Source organism: Carlito syrichta, unplaced genomic scaffold (genome assembly GCF_000164805.1).
Source record: "Carlito syrichta isolate Samal-C Ts95f unplaced genomic scaffold, Tarsius_syrichta-2.0.1 Scaffold308692, whole genome shotgun sequence".
Lineage (NCBI taxonomy): Eukaryota > Metazoa > Chordata > Mammalia > Primates > Tarsiidae > Carlito > Carlito syrichta.
The window spans coordinates 226970-243137 of NW_007252788.1; the positions used below are offsets into that span (position 1 = coordinate 226970).

A 16168-nucleotide genomic window follows, 5' to 3' on the forward strand; every position below is an offset into this window, starting at 1 on the left:
CATCCACTCACCTCAGCCTCCCAAAGGCGTGGGATTACAGGCTGAACCACCGAGCCCGGCTTATTTTAATTTTTTTTTGAGTTGGAGTCTCACTCCTTCACCCAGGCTGGAGTGCAGTGGCACACACGCTGGTGGCTACCCCAGAGTTGATCTACTGGGCTCTGGCGATCCTTTCGCCTCAGCCTTCTGAGCAGCCGGAACTACGGACGCACGCTACCACACCCAGCTACTTTTTATTTTATTGTAGAGATGAGGTCTCGCCAAGTTGCCCGGGCTGGTCTCGAACTCACAGGCTCAGGCAATCTACTCGCCTCGGCCTCCCAAAGTGCTGGGATGACAGGCTGAGTCGCCGAGCCCGGCCTAATTTTTATTTTAAAGATGTGGGATACAATTCAGGGTTAGGTGTACAAATGCCATTGTACAGGTGAAGTCTGGGCCTCACTTTGGTCCCCCTGTCACCTGGTTTAAGATCAGGTACCCTTATTGATGAAGCGTGTCCCTATGTCTTGTTAAAGCAAGACCCCGAACATTCCTAGTGCAGGAGGGGCCATGTCCTACCCTCTGGGCAGTGCAGCAAACAGGGAGAGGTGCAGCTGGAGAAATCAGGGGAGGGGAGCTTGGGGAAAGGGGGACCTGGGGACGAAACGTTGCACGTCACCGTCTGGCTCAGAGAAGAGACTGCAGGACCAGATGGAAGGGAGATGGTATGGCCTAGAGGCCCAGAACTTGGGGTTCCCAGTAAACCAGCTGGAGTCCCAACTCGGTTCCGCTGGATTCTGCGCCTGGACTCTAGCCTTGAGGCCAGTGGCTTGGCGTCTCCGAGCCTCGGTTTCTTCTTTGTGAATGGGTGGGACCATGATAACCACGTTCAAGTTGACTGGGAGGAGTGGAAGGACGAGTGTGGGAGTGGGAGGGAGTGAACATGTGAAAGTGAAGATGAGAACAAGTGTGTGAGAACGAGTGTGAGCGGGTGGGTGAACAAGTGTGAATACTTGCGAACGTGTGTAGATGGGACCAAACGACCCCTTGGGTGGCTCAGCCCAGAAGGGGCTCAAAGGACGGGGTCCTGAGGGGGCCTCAGGCTGGGAACCCCGGACATCAGAGCACCCACGGGGGGAAGCATCCCCTGTGGTGCCTGGAGGCCTCAGGGAACCACTCTGTCCCCACCTGATACTCTGGGGAGCCGCAGCCCTGGCCCACAGAGGAGAGGAAACACTTTTGTGCGGCCCAGGGAGGCAGGAGCTTGGGCTCAGGCCCGTTTCTGAGGAGCTCCAGGTGGGGGCTGCACAGAGCTGCTGTGGCTTTGGGGGATGCCCACGGGGGAAACTGAGGCACAGTTTCCCTAGACAAAAGCACAGGTGCCGATCCCGTCGGCCCGGCCCGTCTCACACTGGGCTCTTGTCAGCCATGAGGCCCAAGGTGAGTTCCTTATCCTCTGTGGTCTTAGTTTCTTCCTTAGAAAGTCGTGGATAGCAGCTGTGATCCCCCACCATGTCACCATGGGAAGCACACAAGAAACACACCAAGAGAGCTCGGTGACAGCCCTGAGACACCCAGGCCCACAGCCCCCATCAAAACCCCTGGGGCCCCGTGTCCATACATTTCGATTTTCTCCCCTTCATATTTCAAAAGGTAGCGTGGCACATACCCCGACAGTTACACAACACCCCCAGCAGGGACCGGGGCGGCACCCTGTAATTAAACACATTAATATTTCTGAAGTGAAACAGATGAATATTTGCACCAAGTGGGATACATCAAGCCTATAAATAGCTCCTATCGGCTTGGGACAGGTTCTGCTATCTGTGAGATTTCCCACAAACTTAAAAAATAAAAAGGACTTGAGGCTTTCAGAATGTTCTGAATTTCAGGCTATGGAGAAGGGACTTGGATACAGGCTGCCATCAGCATGCTGTCCCGGGGGCAGTGGCAGGCTGGTTGCTGCTTCTGGATGCCCAGGGGGGCCTCCGAGGTTGGCAGGTCCTGGGCTGCAGCTGGCAGCAGCAAGCAGTCCTCACCCGTCTCTGTCCAGCCGGGGTCCTGTGGACTCCACTTTCAGCCAGGCTGCTCCCTTCTGGAATGCCTGGGTCACTCTGCCAAAGCCTGGTTGGGGGGAGAAGGTGAAAGTGGCCGCTGGGGTTCTGCCGGGCATCTCTGGATGTGTGGGGGAAGCCTCTCGAGCCCAGAGCTCCTGCCTCAGCCAGGCAAGAGGAGAAAACGGGTCCTGTGTTGCCTCTTAACTTCCAATTCCTCCTGTTCGCCCTGGGTAACCTTTCCCAAAGTGTGCTTGGCGGGACGCTGGTCCCTGAGAGCTGCCTGGAGAAAGGGTTCTGTGATCATCTGAGTCTGAGAAAGACTGCATGCTCCAACCTCTTGGAGATTCTCAATGGACACGGGTCTATGAATACCTTGAAAAGTGGCTGAGGCCGGGTGCGGTGGCTCAAGCCTTATAATCCCAGCACTTTGGGAGGCCGAGCTGAGAGGACTGCCTGAGCCCACGGGTTCGAGACCAGCCTGGGCAACATGGCGAGACCTCGTCTCTATAATAAATCAAAAAATTAGCTGGGTGTGGTAGTGCACGCCTGTAGTTCTGGTTACTTGGAAATCTGAGGCAGAAGCATCACCTGAGCCCAGCAGGTCAAGGCTGCAGTGGCCGGGAGCATGCCACTGCACTGCAGCCTGGGCAACCGGTTGTAAGACTCAAAAAAAAAAAAAGTAAGGTGGCTGAGCACGATGGTTCATGCCTGTAAGCCTGGTGCTTTGGGAGGTCCAGGTGGGAGGATTGCCTTGGCTTTTAATGTCGGCTAGCAAAAATATCAAAAAATAAAAATTTTAAAATGGCATCCAACTTAATTTAAAATTTCTCCCAAGGAGAAAATATCATAAAACACAACCACGAATGAAAATTTAAAGAGCATTACAAGTAATAATAATAATAAACTGAGCTTTTGAAAAGTGAGTCTTTAAATTTTTCAGTATATTTTTAAACTTAATTTTCAAGTAGCCACCAAGGCCAGTGTGGTGGCTCACATAGGTCATCCCAGGACTTTGGGAGGCTAAAGCAAGAGGATTGCTTAAGCCCAGGAGTTGGAGACCAGCCTGGGTAACATAGCAAGACCTTGTCTCTACAAAAACTACAAAAACGAGCCAAGTGTGGTGGCGCACGCCTGTAGCCCCAGCTACCCAGGAGGCTGAGGTGAGAGGATCACCTGAGCCCAGGAGTTCAAGAGAGAGACCTGTCTCTCAAGACAAAACAAGACAAAACAAAAACCCACGAAACTTTGAAAAGTCCTGCAATAAGTGGCCAGCTTAATTGTAATTAACCCAGCCTTTCTCAAACCTCAGCCATGGGACCCCTCTGGCAGAACCCCCTCTCCGCTCCCCACAGAACCAGCCCTGCCCTCAGCAAACTGGTGTGCTAGGGGGTCGATGCGGATCAGGCTCTGGGCGTTCGTTGAGAGGGCGCCATGTGTTGCTGGCCTATCCCCTCTCCAGCCTCCGGCCCCCAAGCTCACCAGGGACGCCCAGAAGAATCAACTAATTAAGGCAAAATGTGCAGCGGCCATGCAGAGCCTTGTAGATCATAAACGGGAACGGCAAAATCAATGCAGCCCTCCTGTGGGCGGAGGCGCGGAGGCCTGGAGGCCCGGCGGTGGGCGAGATGGGAGCCTGTGATTTAGGAAGAGCAAACGCTCTGGCAGCTGCAACCTGGGTAATTAGGTGTGTCAGGAAGACAGATAAATAGCGAGCTGGGCGGTCGATGGCACAGGCAATAAACACCCGGCGCGGCCTGGCTATGTCCGCGCGCAATCCTGCTTGTAGCTGCGCTCTGGCCTGGGGGCCTTCACCGGGGAGGGACCCCGAGAGAGCGGAGGCCTGAGAGAAGTGGAGGGCATTAGGGGGCTCTGGAGGTCCAGCCCCCCCCCGCCCCGAGAGCCAAGTCTGGGCATTCCTATGCACACCCCGATTCCGGCATCTTGGCATTAAAGGGGCCTTGAAGGCCTCGGAGCCCAGTGGACCACCCGGCGGCCTGCGGGATGGTCTGCGGGTGAGGCCGAGGGGCCCACCAGGCCCTCCTGGGGGCCAGGCACTCTGCCAGGAGTCATGGGAGGCTACAGGGAGGGTGAGTTGTGGTCCCTGGCACTTAGAGTCCATTCACAGCACAAGGAATGGGCACAGGAGACACCATAAGACAGCAGTGACACAAATGACACTTCCCACTTCTACGGTGCTTTCCATGTGCCGGGCACTTCACGCATATTCACTCATCAACCCTCACTGCAACCCCACAAGGCGGGTACTGTTCTCACACCCTCTCTGTACTTGGAGTGTCTGAGACATGAGAGGTGAAGGGACTTGCCAAGACTCCCCAGCTGACAGAGTCCAGCAGGGTAGGACCGGTTGGTACATCTGGGAGATGGCATGAAATCAGGATGGAAGAGGTCGCTGCAATCAGGGAGGGCATCCTGACAGAGGAGGCTCCTGAACGGGGCTTGAAGGGTCAGAGTAACGACGGCACCATCTGAAGCACAGAGCATGGCAGGCTCTTGTTTTTACAATCGTCAGTGGCTCTAAATCCTGCAGCCACCCCGAGAGGCGGTGTGGCCCCGTTTTGCAGATGGAAAAATGGAGGGGTAGAGAGGTGAAGTCAACTGCCCAAGTCACAGAGCTGGCAAGCGGTCGGTAGAGATTCAGACCCGGGTCTTTCTGACTCCGGGGACTGTCAGCATGGCATGCTACAGCTCAGGCCGAAAGAGGGGGTGGTGTGCTAGGTGGGAGGGACAGCAAAAAAAGGCATGAGGGGACCCCCGAGCCTGCCTAGGGAGGAGGGTCTGTGCCGGTGGAAGGAGAGGAACAGGGCAGGACGGGGGACGCCCAGTAATTCCAGGACGGAGGGCGAAGGGGCCACTCGTGGCTTCTGATCTGGGGAGAGTCAGAGGAAGACGGTGCTTCTAGAAGATTAAGTTGGCAGCGGCGTGGAGCTGGCCACTGGCGTGGGAGAAAACGCCCTGAGTGCTTCCTTCGAGGAACTCAGTCTTCATCAGGGTGGCCACGGGGGGCGTGGGGAGAAGGGCGGGGTGTGGCGGGCAGAGCCAGGGGGCCGTCTGCAAGTGGGACAGTGGCCCGGGCAGGGACACCGGGTGGGCCGGCAGTGAGCAGGAGCTTGGCTTCAAACGGTGTGCAGGCGAGGTGGTCGCAAGGTGGCCAAGAGGTCACCTGCCACGGGGAGGAAGCCAGGCAGAGGGGAAAGACCAGGCCTTAGACTCAGTCCCAGGTGCAGGAAGAAAGGGCAGAGGGGGAGTCTTCAGATGGATGGAAAAAAGGGAGCTAGGGCCGGGCACGGTGGCTCAGGCCTGTAATCCCAGTGCTTTGGGGAGCTGAGGCGGGAGGCTTGCTTGAGGCCAGGAGTTCGAGACCAGCCTGGGCAACACAGCGAGACCCTCATCTCTACAAAAAATAAAGAATTAGCTGGGCATGGTGGCATGTGCCTGGAGTTCTTGTTATTCAAGAGGCTGAGGCGGGAGGACCGCACAAGCCCAGGAGTTTGAGGCTATGGTGAGCTGTGTTTACACCACGGCACTCCAGCCTGGGCAACAGAGTGAGACCCTGTCTCAAAAAGTAAAAAAAGAACCGCGCTCGGTGGCTCAGCCTGTCATCCCGCGCCTTTGGGAGACTGAGGTGAGTGGATGGCCTGAGCCCATGGGTTCGAGACCCGCCTGGGCAGGCGAGACCTCATCTCTACATTAAAATAAAAAAATCAGCCGGGCGTGGTAGCGCATGCCTGTAATTCCGGCTACTCGGAAGGCTGAGGCGGAAGGATCGCCGGAGCCCAGCAGGTGAGGCTGCGGTGGCCGGAAGCGGCCACTGAACTCCCATCTGGGCGACAGAGTGAGACTCCGACTCAAAAAAAAAAAAAAAAAAAGTAAAAAAAGAGAAAGAGAGAGAGAGAGTTCCGGGCTCCCCTGGGCCCCTGATATAACCGAAGACCCCAGCCCCCAGCCTTCCTTCCTGCCTCCCTGGTGATGAGGAGGAAGACTGATCCCTCCCCTACCAGGTATTCGGCCCTCACCTCCTTTGGTCTTCTCCTGGTCAGGCCAGGAAGGCAGAGTTTGCAATGTACAGGGAGAAGGCAACACTCAGAGGGTCACACCATCTGTCTGAGGTCACACAGCTGTTGCGAGGGTGTCTGCCCTCTGCCAAGCCCCTCGCACAGCCTTAAAGAGCTGGGCGGCTCGTGGGGGCAGTTTCGGCCCCCAAGGAGCCTTATTCCTTGTGGAGACCATGGACATGGCCTCTGGGTCCCGCACTCCTTGTCATGCTGGGCTGTCAGCCCCCCTCCATCCTGCTGCCCGTCCAGGGGCAGGGATGGAGTCCCAGCAGGTGCCCCAGGGGCCACGCAGGGAGAGTAGCCAATCGGGACTGTGCATCCCAGTAAAATCTGGGGGACCGGGAGCCCCTAGAGACCACTACAGCACCTGGAGAACCCCAGGAAGAGACCCAGGCTGCGCACCGCAGACTCTCTGGACACAGGATGCCCTGGAGATGGAGATACCGATTCTGGTGCAGAGGGCTGGGTTGGGCCCGTGAGCCAGTGTGATTCTAGCACACTGGCCCAGGCGTGGCACTTGGAATACCGGGGTGGAGGGCACCTGGGTCCTATCAGAACGTGGCCAGTAAAGAAGCTTCCAGACAGGGTTCTCCTCTCAAGAGCAGAGTGTCCGTCGCTGGGAAGGCGGAGGCCCTCTTGACACCGCTCGGAAGCCTTCTCCCTAGTGCGGTGTCTGTCGCCCGCCCTGCTCCCCAGGGGGCCACCAAGGCCCTTCTGAAGCCCAGTCTACGGAGGATACGGCCCGGAAGCCATACAAGAAAGGAGTGATAAATTCAAGTCCATGAAAAGGAAAGTTTCCCACATTACAAAACCCACCCATGAGCGAAGACGAGAGAGAAATGGCAACCAGGGGAAACTATCTGGCAACGTGCGGCAGAGGCAAAAGGCTCATCTCCCTAATTTATAAAGAGGGGTTACAAATCAATAAGACAGAGCCCAATAATCAATAGGAAAAACGGGCAAAGAATGAGAGCCGGCGGCAGACTCCAATTCATCAACATATTCTTAGCCTCACTCATTTAAGAAAAATGAAAATTAAAACTCTACTTAGGTATCAATTTTTCCCCATCCGATTGGCAAATGCTAAAACACAGATGACATGTTACACAGTGCATGTCGGAAAGTGCTGGCCTGTGTCCGTGGCTGGTGGGCTGCGATTGTCCCAGGAAGGGCAATTTGGCGGTGACTACCAAAGCCACACGGGCACATTCCTGTACGCAGTAATTTTGTTTCTGCAAACTCCTTACAAATAGAACCGCAGCTGTGGAAAGTGGCATGCCAGACAAGCACATTCATTTGGTGGCATACTTCGTAAGGGCCAAAGACGTCAAGTCCTCTTTCTCCCACAGAGGACCAGTGAAAGCCATGATTTGATGGCCAGATGCAGCGGTTCACCTCTGTAAATCCCAGCACGTTGGCAGGCTGAGACAGGAGGATCCCTTGAGCCCAGAAGCAACATAGCAAGACCTTGTCTCTACAAAAGAATAAAAAATTTAGCTGGGTGCGGTGGTGCACACCTATAGTCCCAGCTACTCGGGAGGGTGAGGTGAGAGGCTCACCTGAGTCCAGAAGTTCCAGGCTGCAGCGAGCCGTGATCGTGCCACTGCACTCTAACCTAGGTGACAGGTAAGACTCTGACTCAAAAAAACCCAACAACCAAAAAACCCCCCAAACCCAAATAAATAAAGCAATGGCTTGATGGAGTACTATACAGTCATAACAAATGAGCAGGCTCGCTGTGTATCGCCCTGAGATATTGTCCAAGACGTATTGTTGAATGAGAAGGGCAGGAAGTGGAGCTGTATTTGGTGGGGGACCCGGGGGGGACCCGCCCAGGAAGCAGCAGGTCTTCAGTGACTGTGCTGTGAATGAAATGGGTGGAACGAAGACAGTAGCGGGGCTCACAGTCGGCACTGACCCACTGCCACCCACGCCCTGTCACCCAGGCCAGGCCACTGGGCAGGAAAGCTCAAGGTCCTCAGGACAGCAGTGGGGGTGGGCCAGCATCTGGCCCCGGGAGACCCCAGGCCCCTGGATGTGGGAAGAGGAGCCAGCACCTGTCTCTCGCCCCCTGTGCCCCGCACGTCCCCTGCCTGGCTGGCACTCCGTGGCAATGCCTGAGACACGCTGGTCTGAATCTTTCCAGGTCGCGTCAGCCACAGCTGGCTCTGGGCCCAGGCCTGCTTGTGACGAGGGTCACCCTTTCCTCTCTTCCTGGCGGTTGCCTGCCGGCTAGCTCTTAACCCAGCCCCACACCCACTGGGTGCCCCCGTCAGGATGGTGCTGCATTACGGTCCTTCCTTGTTTTGCTCTCAGGGTCTCTCCTTCCCATGAGCCAGGGGAAGGCCTGTGACCCTCTGCCCAGGACACTTTAGAGGCTCTGGCTTTCTTCACAGCTGCAGAATTATAACAGCTGTAGTTCAGAGAGTGCTTGTCAAGCCTAGGCACAGTCATGTGTGCTTTTCCTTCATTATCTCGGTGTTTGTTCAAATATATTTATTTATTTTTATTTTTTAGAGACAGGTTCTCACTCTGTCACCCAGGCTGGAGTGCAGTAGTGCAAGCATAGCTCACCGCAGCCTTGAACTCTTGGACTCAGATGATCCTCTCGCTTCAGCACCCCAAGGAGCTGGGACTACAAGCACCCACCACCAGGCTCAGATAATTTTTGTATTTTTTGGAGTGACGGGATCTGGTTATGTTGCCCGGGCTGGTCTTGAGCTCCTGGGTTCAAGTGATCCTCCTGCATTGGCCTCCTAAAGTGCTGGGATTACAAGTGTGAACCACCATGCCTGGCCCCCAAAATATGTGTATTAAAATGTTTACTAAGTGACGAGCACTTCTTTGGGTGTGGAGTACAGCAGCGAAAGAGACTGAGCGTCCAACCCAGAGGTAAGACCTTCCCGGGAGAGACGGGCCACCCAAATGTAAGGCGTATTTTCAGAAGGCAGCAAGGAAGGAGAAGGAAGCGGGGGATGGGGGGGTGCCTTTAGACAAGGTGCTCAGGGAAGACTCATTTGAGGAGGGGCCTGGATGAAGGGAAGGAGTTAGCCTGGAGAGCATCACTGGGAAAAGCATTTCAGGCAGAGGGAACAGCAAGTATGAAGGTGTTGGAGGGAAAGGCGGTGGAGGAAGACGGCAGGAAAGAAAGCCAGAGAGGCAGCCAGGCCCCCTCAGGAGGGTGTCACGGGCAAGGGAAGAGGCTTTTGATATAGCTATCACAGCCACTGGCGGGAGTTGAGCTTATGAAGCCGATGTGACTTTTCCTGTCCTACAGACAAGGGAGTTGAAACAGACAGAGGTCAAGTGCTTGCCCAAGGTCACCCAGCAAGGAAGGGGCAGATCCCAGGTTTCTACGAACCGGCTCCCACAGGGCACTGGGATGCAGGGGCTCGAGGCTGACCTCTCAAGCCTGGCTGGAGGAGGCGGTCCTCCCACAACCGCCCCCGGCACCCTGGCACGGGCTGAGGAAGCCACAGACCAATGCCATGGGCGTGCCTGGGCCGGCAGGGCCCTGGAGCATGGGCAGGACAGCATGGCTGAGCACCGTGCCAGCTGGACCCGGAAAGTGCTGACACGACACCAAGTCCCGGCTCCACACCCCACCCGCTGCCCAGGAATCAATGGACTCACTCGACTGAAAAATTAACTCCAACCACAGGCATCCCTCAGACTCAAGGAGGTCACCGGCACGCCTGGCGAGAGGCCACTGGGCACCGTCGTCCTCACCTAGCTCTGGGGCCGGCTCCAGCCTGTCCAGGTGCACTTGTGGGATCCCGGACCTTCCTGGGGCCTCCACGTTGCCTGTCTCCCTGCTTCTCCTGTATCCGTGAGTTCCCCTCAGGCCTAAGGGGCGCTGCCTAGGGCTCTTCCTGGGATTTTCTCATTGTCCAAATTTTAATCCAGCTTTTTGGCTGAGCAATGTCTGATTGGGGCCAGCAGGGGCCACAGAATGAACCCTAAGGAAATTTGGCCCCAGGAGCTTAGAGTACAGGGGGCTGGGAGAGGAGTCAGACCCCTACAGAAATCCAAGACCATGCTGAGGTCAGAGCGGGAAACCCGCAAGGGCAGGGTTTTTGTGTCTCACCCACTGAGGCAGCCTCTGTGCCTGGGATAGTGCCCAGCATATAGGAGGTGCTCAATAAACATTTGCCCGGTGGACAAATTCCTTTTCGAAAGAGTGGGGTGAGCTTGGAGCTAGGGAGTGGCCCTCGACCTCAGGGTACATGGGAATGCCCTGGAAAACTTCCCGCCTGGTGACTGGGCCCTGCCCCAGAGGTTCTGCTGGGCTGCCTGCGTCACAGCTTAGCTGGGAATGCTGGAAGTTCCCCAGGGAGAAGAATGCACGGCCTGGGCTGGAAACCCGCTCCAGGGCTCACAAGCGGACACCCTAAGAGTGTGGGAGAGGCTGCTGCTTCGGGGACACCTGGCGGTGCCACGGCAGGTGCTCTGTGCTTGGTGAGCGAGGACCCTCTGTCCCCTGCCACGGGCACCTGTCCCTCCGCTGTCCTCCCCGTTCCTGCCTCTAGGCCTCCAGAGACATCCCTGGGACTCACCCCCGACAGGTGTCCCTCGATACGGACACGGCTCCCTGGCGACCTTGTCCCACATTCTGGTTGATGGGCCCATCCGTTAATTGCATCTTAATCCCATCTCGGCTCGGCTGGGGACAGGGCAGTAAATCCAGCTGCGTGATCAGGCCCTGATATTTGTGTGAGGATAATTACCATCTCTCCGGCCTCACTCGGTGGCCAGATGAGATGAGAACCCATAAAGCACTGCCCCGGGCCGGGCTCGTCGCCTCCTGGCTGCACAGAGGTGGCCGCCAGCCAGGCAGCACTGTCTGTCCTGCCCAGCCCAGGACCCAACCTCGTCCCCTTCCATTCATGGGCCTGGACCCGGGCTCAACACTGGGGGTCAGTGAGGGGGTGGGTCCTGGCTTGGGCTTGACCACCGTGGGGGCAAGGAAGATGGCCTCCATAGCCAGGGTCACCATAGCCAGGCAATCACCGGCTTCCAGGAGGCTGGGAGGCCCAGCGTGGTGCCCATACGGGTCTGAACTGCAGCGTCTCATCTAGGGCCGACCCTAGAGGCTGCTGTCACCTCAAGGAACTCAGGGCACGCCCAACCTGGCCCCCCAGGTGGATGCCATGGCCTGAGGCTTCCCACAGACATTAAAGTTCCATAGGGGTGGACTTCACTGTAGTGGGCTGAGATCTGAGCCCGGAGAAACATGAGAGTTGGGGGTGGACATCACCTTGGTCTGCAGCTCACGGGACACAAGCCCTAGCTCACAAGACACTGGGTGGTCCCCACCAGCCAGGCATCAGCTAATGGTACACTGGGTGACCCTACCAGCCAGGGCCCCAGCTTAGGGAACACTGGGCAGTCCCCACCAGCCAGGTCCCCAGGTCACGGGACACTGGGTGGTCCCCACCAATTGGGCACCCAGTTCACGGCACACTGGGTATTCCCCCCAAGCCAGGTCCCAGCTCAGGGGACACTAGGCGGCCCCTACCAGCCAGGTCCCAGCTCGGGGGACACTGAGTGACCCCACCAGCCAGGTCATCAGCTTAGAGAACAGTGGGTGACCCCACCAGCCAGGGCTCCAGCTAAGGGGACGCTGGGCGGGCCCCACTAACCAGGTTTTCCATGAGGCCCCAGGGACACAGGACTGAGGAACTACACAGAGCGGCTTGATTAAAAGGATGGATCTGGGTTTGAACCCTGGGACTTGCAGGCTGTGTGGCCTTGTGGTAAGTCAGGCAACCTCTCTGTGCCTCAGTTTCCTTGGGTTCACCAGTATCTAACTGAGCTGCCGTGAGGCCTAAATGAGATAATGATCATACATGGGTAGATCAGGGCCGGGGACACAGTAGGCGCCACTTAAGTATTGCTGTTACCACTATTGTTACTATCGTTTAACCTCTGGGCATCAATTTCCCTCCACCCTCTCCAGTGTGAAGATGCTGCTACTCGAGTGTGGGCGGGGTCAGCACTGCAGGGTCTCAGGCCCCACCCAGGCCTGCCGAGTCAGTCTGTTTGATGCAAGACTCCCAGGGCACCTGGATGCACACTTCAGTCTGAGCTCTGGCTGGAATAGGCTCCATGAGCTCCTAGTCTTCCTTCTTTAAAACTGTACCTGGGCCAGGTGTGGTGGCTCACACCTGAAATCCTAGCACTTTGGGAAGCTGAGACAGGACGGTTGCTTGAGCCCAGGAGTTCGAGACCAACCTGGGCAACACAGCAAGACCTCGTCTCTACAAAAATAAAAAGATTAGCCAGGCATGCCGTCATGCCTGTAATCCCAGCACTTTGGGAGGCCAAGGCGGGAGGATGGCTTGAGTCTGGGAGTTCAAGATCAGCCTGGGCAACCTAGCGAGGCCTTATCTCTATAAGGAAAAAATTAGCCAGGTGTGGTGGCATGCACCTGTAGTCCCAGCTACCCAGGAGGCCCAGGCGGGAGGATCGCCTGAGCCCAGGAGGTCGAGGCTGCGGTGAGCTGTGATCATGCCACTGTACTCCAGCCTGGGCAACAGAGTGAGACTCCGACTCTAACACCAACAGCAACAACAACAAAAACTTTATGTGGCATAGCACAGGCACGCAGCAGAATTTGTGGAATGAATGAATGAGTTCAACTGAAAGTGGTGGGGGCCCCTGGAAGATCTCTGAGCAGCTTAGAAAGCCCCTAAGGGCCAGCATGGGGATTCCATGGGCGTGACCCAGGTGACAGTGACGAGTGTCCACACCAGGGAGGAAGCTGAGGGGGTGGAGGGGGTGAGGGCCGGGAGGCGGAGGACATTGTGGGGGCGGGCGCTGGCCTCTACACACCGCGTCCCCCTCCGGGCCCAGGTCTGGGGCCGAGAGCCACCAGCTCAGGCACAGGAGGGGAAGGGCCATTCTGGACCCAGAGAGGTCCCCGAGGCGGCAGGTCACCGTGCCTGCGGGAGCCTGAGGAAGGGCGGGGCGGGGGCGCCCAAGCCCCCCCCGCCGTGATCGCTGCTGGGAGCAAGACGGGGCAGGGGGCAGCCCTTACCCGAGAAGGCGTTGTTGGTGTTGAGAAAGTAGATCTCCTCGCGGCCGTCGCCGTCGATGTCGCAGGCCGTGACCCCAATGGCGTTGCCCTGCCGGTCCCTCAGCGCGTAGTAGGGGGAGCTGCGCTCGTCCACCGCGATGTTCACCAGCCGCTTCTGGGCCCGGTCGTACTTCAGAACCAGGTTGGGGCCGTTATACCTGGCAGAGGAATGGGGAGAGCGTTGGGAGGCCGGCAGGACCCAGCCAGGCCCCCCCGGCGGGAGCAGCGGGCTGGGAGTCCTCCAGGATGAGGCCGTGGGTCAGGGCGCCCCAGCCAGCCTAGCCTCCCCGGTCCCCGAGTGTTCGATGCAGGTCTCAGAATCTGACATGGGCCCGGGCAATGCGAGAGGCAGCGGGGCTGTGTGGGACACGCCCTGCGGAGCAGAGCGGTGGAGGGGAATGGGCAGCCGGTGACAGCCCCCTTATCACAGACTTGGCCGAAGAAAACCAAAACCTGCCTGACCTTGGTCTTGCCGGTGTCTGTGCACAGGTGTGACCTCGTTGATTTAAGTCTAACAGCGATCCAGGGAGGTAAGCATGCACGCCTGTGTCATTCACCCATTTCACAGACGAGGCTACCCATGAGTGAGGTTCACCAGGGAAACGGAAGCTCCAAGAGTTTGAGTGCCTTTCCCAAGGTCACACAGCTAGAGCCAGGCACCAGGGCTCGAACCCAGGCCCTTTCTCCTATGCCAAGAGTCCTGTGTGAAGGAGCCCTGGAGAAGCAGAAGGCTTTGTAGTTGAGGTCTGAAACAACCGTCTCCTGCCAGAAAGCCCCAGCATTTCAGCAGCAGGATGATATTTGCATTTCGAAGGGAGATTCGGAGCCCATGTGAAGTTATCAGACGAACCCGCCAGACCTTTCTCTAAGGAACTCAAGACAAGACATCAAAGGGCCCGTCGCTCCTGGTCTCTCCTGCCCCTCGCCCTCCTGCACCCACAGAAGCCCCAGGCATGATCTGCCTCAGGGACCTCGTACTTGCTGTTCCCTGGGTCCAGGACACTGTTCCTCCAGATATCCATGCAGCCGCTTCCCTCCTCCACGTCCATCAGGCCCTGGCTCAACCGTTCTCAGGGAGGCCTCGCCACCTCCATCCAGCATGTGCAGCCACCACCCTGTGGCCCACCGCCCTCTTCCCCCCAGCTTTGACCACCCGCGGACGTTTCTCGTCTCCTGGTTCATCTCCTCCTTCTCTGTCTGGTCCCCCTGGAATGCCAGCTCCACCAGGGCTGAGCTTCTTGGCTGTTTTGTCCCTCGGTGCCTGGAAGAGTGCCAGGCACACAGTAGGCGCTCAGTGAGCATCTGTGGACTGACAATGAATGAAACCTCAGCGCACACGTCTGAGTCACACAAGCTCAGGCATCCCTTGGTCAACTTTGTCCTAGCGTCCATCCATCTGGGGGAGACGAGGACCCTTGATGATGCCCGGCAACACAGCTGGGACCTTCTGCGGCCTCCTCCTGCCTCCTGGGAGCACCGGCCTGCCGGTCTCTCCCAAGGAACGTCGCTAAACCCATCGGGGGTCCCAGGCCTCTTGCTGAGGCTTCAGCTTGAGTGTCCCTTTTGAGTGACCTGCAGGTGCTGCCCTAAGGGCCCCCAGCTGAGAATACCCGAGGGGAGATGGAGTGGGAGGTTTCTCTCCTGGGGCCTTGGAGAGAAATCTCTTCTTTCTTTCCTGAAACAGATCTGGCCCGGCCCGCTCCTTGGTCCCGGGACGCAGAAGCTGGGGAGGCTTGGGGGATGCCCAGCAGCCAGTCCGTCGCCTTCTGGCACCCATGGGGTGTGAAAGGGGAGATGGCGCTTGCGGGAGATGGAGCCAGCTCCCGGTGACGGAAGGTCACGACCCAGGTACCTTGACGCAGAGTGTCTGAGGGCTACACGTCAAGGACGCGGTGTGACCCACGGGGACCTGTCCGGGCAGTGGAGGCAGATGTGCGGGTTCCGGCTCCATCAGTCATTGGCCCCAGCCCCTGGGGACAGAAGGTGCCTTGTGAGGGCACAGCTCCGTCCTGGAGGCCTCGGGGTCTCCTGCTGTCACCACTGCCTCTCGTAAGGTGACCGCGCTCATGGCAGGTTTGGTTGTGCTAACAGCGTGTTCACATGCACAGTTGCCCCGGAGCCCACAGCAGCCCAGAAGGTAGGCAGGCAGGGCAGTTTTCTACAAAATGAGGTCCACGAGTCAGTGTCAGCGCCGGGCCTCTATGTCGCCACGTTGCCTGCGACGCCAACACCTCCAGCCCTGTGCGTTTGTTCCCTGGGTAGACTCCCCCCGAGCTGCTACCCTGAGAAAACCCAGAAACTTCACATAGAGCTAGATGGCAGAGATCACGCCTCAGGTGCTGCCCCGAGGGCCCCCAGCTGAGCACACCCGAGGGGAGGTGGGGTGGGTGGAACGAACTCCCCAGGGCCTTGGAGAGAAACCTCTTCTTTCTTTCCTGAGACAGATCTGGGCCGGCATCTCCTTGATCCCGCGATGCAGAGGCTGGGCAGGCTTGGGGGACGCCCAGCAGCCAGTCAGTTGCCTTCTGGCACCCATTCCACTGCACTTCACAGTTTACAAAGCACGTGCCCATCTGTGTCCTAAAAGTCCCATCTCTACGTGGTGGAGAATTCCGCAGCCATAAAGAAGAACAAAATCATGGACTTTGTAGCAAACTGGATGGAGTCGGAGATCACCAACTCCAGAAACAAAGAACTGAAGACCATGGGTTCTCACTCACAAGTGGGACCTGGGCATGAATCACATTGGCACGAGGAAGGGAACAGCAGTCGCTGGGCACTGCCAGGGGAGGGGAGGGGAGCACACAGCCTCACAAAAGCTGCCTGGTCCTAAACCAGGGGAAGTGAGGGCCATTTGGAGGCTCAAACATCACCTGCACGCAGCCTGCTTGGGTAGCTAATCTTGACTTGTACCCCACGTATCTATTTTTAAAAAAGGTGCCATCTAGGCCGGGCTCGGTGGCTCAGCCTGTAATCCCAGC

At 57.5% G+C, this 16168-nt stretch overlaps 1 protein-coding gene across 1 annotated transcript in view; it reads right to left on the reverse strand.

Annotated features, from left to right (window-relative positions):
- Positions 1–16168, reverse strand: part of CRTAC1 (cartilage acidic protein 1) — a 144704-nt gene that overhangs the window by 50253 nt on the left and 78283 nt on the right. Inside the window, exon 2 of the mRNA XM_008065633.2 lies at positions 13149–13345. Within this exon, the coding sequence (XP_008063824.1) occupies positions 13149–13345 (197 nt within the window). The remainder of the gene's footprint in view (positions 1–13148; positions 13346–16168) is intronic.